The sequence below is a fragment of the Lygodium microphyllum genome, chromosome 8, assembly GCF_053477565.2.
Source record: "Lygodium microphyllum isolate KBCC chromosome 8, Lygodium_microphyllum_v1.1.10, whole genome shotgun sequence".
NCBI lineage: Eukaryota > Viridiplantae > Streptophyta > Polypodiopsida > Schizaeales > Lygodiaceae > Lygodium > Lygodium microphyllum.
Genome location: NC_141142.1, coordinates 15,679,734 through 15,686,782, shown reverse-complemented (window position 1 = coordinate 15,686,782; position 7,049 = coordinate 15,679,734). Strand labels below are relative to the sequence as shown.

General features: G+C 40.7%; 1 protein-coding gene across 1 annotated transcript; it reads left to right on the top strand.

Moving 5' to 3' along the window:
• Positions 1-3,298: 3,298 nt before the first annotated feature.
• On the top strand, positions 3,299-5,073 carry LOC148032008 (small ribosomal subunit protein eS24z-like). The gene is made up of 5 exons (XM_087682624.1): positions 3,299-3,510; positions 4,287-4,328; positions 4,402-4,572; positions 4,653-4,739; positions 4,859-5,073. The coding sequence occupies exons 1-5, from the start codon at positions 3,436-3,438 to the stop codon at positions 4,898-4,900; spliced, it is 417 nt and encodes a 138-aa protein (XP_087538750.1). The 5' UTR covers positions 3,299-3,435; the 3' UTR covers positions 4,901-5,073.
• The last annotated feature ends 1,976 nt before the right edge of the window (positions 5,074-7,049 follow it).

Genomic DNA, 7,049 nt, shown 5'->3' with positions numbered 1-7,049 from the left:
AACTGCAAGATAGATTGCCAAAGTACAATATCTACTCTTCTTAAAGACAATGTTGAAAATTGTAAATAGACAATACTATATGTCAATCCAACTATGGGAAAATAGCCAAGAAAGAAAGCTCCCACTACTAGGGGTATCCAAGTAGCAATTGGGATACAAAGAATGCAACTATCCACTCAAAATGGATAGAATGGTTACTTCTTAGCTCAATAAGCACTCAACAAGGCTCACCTAAGTCTTGAAAATCTCCTCGACAAGCCGATGGAACAAGCTGGGAGAGAAGGGAAGACTGAATGCATATCTTAGGAGGAAGAAACGATGGTTGCCATGAAACCTTGAGTTAAAGCCTTGAATTCAGGCTTAAGCAAAGGACGAAGAAGCTCCTCTAATACCCACAGTGATATTGGTGGGAAGGTAGATCTCGAGTGAAATCACACAAACGGAAGCAAAAGTAAAGCAACAGCTATGGGAGATGGAGCAAGAGAGCAAGAGCAAGTGATACCGTATGCGGGAACTCCAACAATCATTATGTGTGAGCAGCCTTTCCTTATTCAATATTCACTAAAAGAATAAATAATAAAGAATAAAGTGATAATGATAGGCGCCCATCACTTGCAGTGTACAGGTGTGCGATCACGATGTATGTAGTAAATATAGAGCAGTGTAGGCACATGTGCCTTTGCCTGCCACTATTGCAACATACTTGTGTGTAGTCACGGTGTGTGTAGTAAATACACGATGGCATAGGCAAATGTGCCTTTACCCCCAACATTACCATGTCAAAACTCTTTCTTTTCTCTCTCTCTCTCTCACACACACACACACACACACACACACACACACACACACTCTCTCTCTCTCTCTCTCTCTCTCTCTCTCTCTCTCTCTCTCTCTCTCTCTCTCTCTCTCTCTCTCTCCACCCCCCCACCATTCTTTATAACACTAGTCGCATGTGGAGGAGGTTTTTGTGAAGAGCTAAACCGATTCTTTCTCCCTATAGCAAAGCATTCGATGTTTGTGTGTATGTGTGAACAATAGAGGCATTGTTTTGGTGTGCCTATAAGGGTTGCACCTTGTAAGCAATAAGTGTAGAGTATTACAAGTATGAGAGTAGGCCTAGAGTATGAAAGGTGCAACAAAGCATGGTAGCATGTAGAGTATGGCATGCGTAGCAGAGTGTGGTGTAGAGTATGGCGCACAATAGGGTATGATGTAGGCCATAGAGCATGGTGCATGCAACATACAAGGGTGGGTGTCATAGTATAATGCGAGCATAGAAGTCTTTGTAACATAGAAGGGAGGCGTGCAAGTAGCCCTCATGTGTCCACTTGTAAGAATTAATGTTGTAGTTGGCTTCCATGTTGTCCTCTTGAACAAGCACTACCCAATTGTTAAAGCAACCCATCAAATCCAAACCCTTCTTGAGATCTAAAGGCAACTTGATCTCATCATCTATGCTAGGTGAAAGGGCACAAAGTGTGTAGGAATGCACACAAGTAGCCACATGCACACAACTGAGCATCCATGACTACTATTCATCAATTTGATGGTCATCTAAGAGGATGGAAAATTTGAGAGAGAGAGAGAGAGAGAGAGAGAGAGAGAGAGAGAGAGAGAGAGAGAGAGAGAGAGAGAGAGAGAGAGAGAGAGAGAGAGAGAGAGAGAGAGAGAGAGAGAGAGAGAGAGAGAGAGAGAGAGAGAGAGAGAGAGAGAATGGAGTCGTGGGAAAGAAGGCTTCAAGTAGTGAGGGGCAACAACTATCAAATGCACCTTTAATATGGGTTGGAGTGTGCTTCTTCTGGGGTTCGTTGAGCAAGTGAGTACCCTCCAAGTTCCTCCTCTCCTCATGGGTGTGCTCTTCCTCCAAGCTCCTCTTCTTTTTATCGGTGTCTTCCTCAATTAGAAGGCTCACTTCCTATGTGTGATGCTCCTTCCTCTCTTGCACTCATGATTCCTTTACTAATCCATTTTGAGCTGCAAATGGCATGTTGGTGCCACATCATGTCTCTAACCTTAGAGTTTAACAAAGAACGGATATGGTCTTGCTTTTATGGATACCACGTTGTATTTGACTATTCAGAAACCAAATTGATACCATGTTACTAATATATATGTATCATTGCTACACTAAACATATTGAAAAGTCTACTTTTTAATCCTCAATTCCATGAAATGGTAAAACCTTGAGTAAAGGAGAAACTCTTCATGTTTACTATGAGCAATACATTAAGAAATATGGTGCATTGGTGCTCAAAGATAAAGAGGTTTGCTTGCGATTGAGAAAAGTCCTATAGATCTAAGGTTTTGCTATGCCATAAGACAAAAGGGGAAGCAAAATAAAAAAGCTACATAATGATGTATTGGGTTTATTAAGTATATGATTTATGCAAAATCAATACACATTTTGTACTTTATAATCAACTAAGTGGCATGCCATATTAGCAGTATTGAGAATTTAATACCATTATCTTTTTAATGTCTATTCCAAATATATTTCAAAGTTAAAATACATGATTTGTTATCCATTGAAACAACTTTTGAGTGTAAGACATGCTTGGCTATTGTTTAGTTTTCAATCAAGGAGACAATGCAAAATTTATAAAAACAATGAGTGGTTTATGAGCTCTTTATTTACACGTTAATGCTATGTGAGATTTATATTAAGCTCTAAAATTTAGACATAACTTAAAGATTAAGGAGGTTTGTAGGGTTACAAGGGGGAGCTCATAGGAAATGTTAGACATAACTTAAAGATTAAGGAGGTTTGTAGGGTTACAAGGGGGAGCTCATAGGAAATGTCCTTGAAGTTAGCTTGGACTACTCCTATTTGACTCATTATAGGCCATAAATGAAATAAAGGAAACATGGATTAAATTAGCCATTTGCACTCATGACTCATTTAGACCCAACATCGCATGTCAAGGAAACAAGGTGGCATCACTTGCGCTAGATACTCCTTAAACCCCCTTCAAGTTGGGCTTCAAATAGAGAGGCATGCACTTGCACACACATATATACATGGGGTATATTTTGTGACCATTTACGCTTTACACATCGTTATGGATGGAAAGCACCATTAGTCACGTCTTTTTTTGTGAGCAAATATAGTTGCTTCTCTTTGCTCACAAAAATGTGAAATGGGCAAGGTGCAACCTCGTGAGCTTCACAACGATGCCAACTGCAGCTACATAATGATAACATCCTATGAGCTTTACAATGATGCCAACTCCATGCCACCTAGTTTCTCTTAGTTTGCCATGGAAAAATAAGGGACATTTTTTCTAGTTTTCTCATTAGCTGAGTAGCCAAAACCCAAACCCTATTTCTTGACTCGTAGAACGCTCAAAATTTTCTTTTCCTCCGCGTGTGCGCAGGGTCGAGGTGGAGTATTAGCTGCAGCATCGGGCAAGACGATTGTCTCCCTCCTTTTTCGCCATGGCGGATCTCAAATCCTGCACCGTGCGTACGCGCAAGTTCATGACTAACCGCTTACTTTCCCGCAAGCAATTTGTAAGTATCCTTTATCTCTTTCACATGTCGATTTTCTTTGGTGTCTTTAAAACGATATGGGAGCGGCTTCCCTAATCGTGCGTATTGGCTCTGTGCATCATGAATCTGGCGGCTTACCTGAAGCATTTTCCTAAAGAAAAAATCACCCAGAATTGGTTGAAACGTTTTCATTTGGTGTTTGAATCCAGTTATATTCTGCGTTTTTTCTGTACACTTATGTAGTTCTATTGCCCGATGGTTCTGTCCCTTATAGCTCCTTGGTAGGAGCAACGTTGGCTGTCTGTGCTGCATAATGCCCGATGGGTTCTGTCCCTTATTGTTACTTGGTAGGCGCATCATGGTATCCTGTGCTGCTAGTTTGTGCAACTGTTCTCGGTCATGCCTACAATTAAAGCCAAAGTTTTGCAGTTACTATGAGGCCTGTAGCCACGCTGTAGTAGTTGGCACCGTCAGTGTAGCTCATTTGCAGTAAGGATTCGATGGATGCCAGTCATACCTGATTGGCACTGCAGTCTTGTGCTAAATATTTCAGTCTAGTTGGATCTTATCTTTTGGCCACTGGGTTGGTCATTCCTGATAATTGCTGTAAGAGCTTTACCCCTGACGTTGTTGAATGATTGTTGTGACCCTTGCATGCTCCGGATGTTTTGAATTGGTATTTAAAGATCAGTTCATCACACTGTGTGACCTCATTTTACAGAACCTTGTTTGCATCAGGGTTTCTTGCCAGTTATACTGGCTTGTACCTTGCTTATGAAATGCTTTTGCCTATGCAGATAGTGGATGTGCTCCATCCTGGGCGGCCAAATGTTTCAAAGGTATTTTAAGGCAATTTTTATTTTCAAGGCTTTATTTCCATTTGTAGACTTCTTACTTCCTTTTTTGAACCAGGCGGAATTGAAAGAGAAGCTTGCTAAGCTGTACGAAGTCAGAGATCCTCAGACAGTCTTTGTCTTTGGCTTCCGAACTCAGTTTGGGGGTGGAAAATCTACAGGATTTGGGCTGATTTATGACAATCTTGATTCTGCAAAGAAATATGAGCCGAAATATAGGCTTATCAGGGTATGAACTTTTTGGTTATTGTTTATTCCCATGGAAGTTGTGCAAGGTTGCATAATGTCTGAATCTGTTGTTTTGATTAGAATGGGCTAGCAACCAAGGTCGAGAAATCAAGGAAGCAAATGAAGGAAAGGAAAAACAGAGCAAAGAAGATCCGTGGTGTGAAGAAGGTACTTGTCCTTTTGTTTAACTTGTTTATTGGTGCAAGGGGAAGGAATTTAGTGTACTTCATCAAAATTCATGTCCATACGTTTGGCAATGTAATGCTGTGATGGTTTTTGTTTCTCAGACCAAGGCTGGTGATGCTCAGAAAGGTGGCAAGAAGAAGTAGGATATTGGTTATTGGAGCTATCCTCTGACAGTTGGATCCACACATGTATCTCAAATTTTCTGAAGAGACGATTCGTGCCTGTGCTAGTAACAACAGTGGCTGGATGTCCACAAAGTTTTGTAGATTAAGAACTTTTCATTCAAAGTAATCGGTGAATTGTACCTTCTGTGGCATTGACTTTTGAGAGAGGAAAAGTGGTAGAGGGAGACGAAGAGGGTTTGCTTTGCTAGAGGGATGTGCAGTCAAGTTAATGGGTTTCTCCTAAAGTTCCACCCTTCCGCTTGATAGGGTGTTACAACTGTAGAAGATCGATAGTTAGCTTATTGTTTTGTTTGGGAAAAACCACTCTCAGCAACGCTGTTCCACATGTGGGAGAAAAGGTAGAGTCTTTTGTGGTCTTTTATGAGGTGGACCCTTAAGTTATTTAAAAGCCTGGTCTACTGAGTAAGACTAGTAGATGATAAGGTATTCTCAAATCCTACATATCCAAGCTGAATTCTGAAAGTTTAAATCTGTGTGTTTGTAAAAGGCTTGTAGTTATGGAATCTGGATCATATGCAGATTAGACACACTTTGTGGAGTTGGTATTGGTGAGTCCAAAAAGCCGACAGGCCCTGACTGTGTTTGCAGTAGGGTAATGAAATAAAATATTTTTTTAACGGTACATGTTAGCTGTTTCAAGTTCTTGAAGTTTTGACGTTAGATATTGACTACCCATGTAACAATTCAAGTCTTCAATTCTGTTGAGGTTGTAAGGTCTGGCTGATTGATTATCAGATGGTCTCTCGTGGGCTTTGAGAACTCTTCTTAGTTTCCTGTTAAATCTCCTGTGTTTGATTGTTTATTGACAAACATCGACTTCATGTGCTTATTAGATGTGGTATTGGATTGTCGTCCTGGTTTAGTATCAGAAAAATGTTTTGATATGTTTTTGTTGATTGTTGAAATGTCACGTCAATCCCCTTTCTGGCTACAGGCTGCCCATGTCTACAAGAACACAGGAATTTAAGACCTGGTAAATCCAAATGCAACCGTCCAATTTATTTATGTTGATCAAGTGTGCTTCTCAAGTCTTAAAACATAGCTGATGGCTGTCAATGCTGACAATCAGGATTTAAAGTCATAGTGTCTTCAATCCAATAAAAACCTGGATACTTTAAGAAGAGTCTTACAGACCAAAATACAAAGTATGCTTCATGCCCAAGGTGATGAGATGGCCAGGACCTGAAATGTTCATTTGCCAAGCATATTTTAAGTCAGCTTTATTTTCAGTTTGGATGTAAACTTCCAAGTTTCTCATTTTGTACTTCATTGTATGCCATAGCTAATTTAACTACACTTGTCACCAATCCATGCCCTTTCAAAATTAAAATTCTCCTAAGTATTTTATAGATTGTACTAAGACTCAAAATTAACTGGCTGAAAACAGTCCTGGCCTTTTGCCCTTTCCTTCCTCATCCACATTAGCTTCTAAGTGGCTTGTTGCAAGTTCCTCAAGCGCTAGTTTGTTGCTATGCATCACATTGATTGATATTGAGGGAAGATTGAACAAAAGAGGGGCTGGGATGTGTACCAATCCATCTCCCCAGACCACCCTTGACCCACCCACCCACACCCACATAAAAAGAAAGCATGGGGATAGATCAGGGCACACTGCTAATAGCACATGACTTGGTTTAATTTGGGTATGAAGATGTATGGCAGCCATGAATGTGTGCATGTAACATGGAGCAGTCTTTGTGTTGCTCTTGATTGGTCGTGAAGAGGGGCTGGAATGTAGCCCCTTATATACCTAAGATCCCAAAACAGGTACTGGATCGTGCTTCCTTTGATACCCAAGATCTAATGTCCGGCAGGAATACATGGGAGATGCTGCCGTGATACGAACGCTACATGGGATTGCCTACATGTATGGCTGGCAGTGGAGGGTCCATGATCCAGTATTGGGTGCTATGTTTGATACCTGCACTTTGTTTTGATCAAAGATGAAATCTTATACAACCATTGGAGGCTTCATGTTCGGTTTTCTGATTTGGATACATGAGCAACACTTGTTATGTGTGAGGGCACCACAATAAGTGGATTTGATTAAGAGTGAAAGAGCTCTTGCATGATTTGATGGTGATTATTTCTCCAGCCTGTTGGGAGC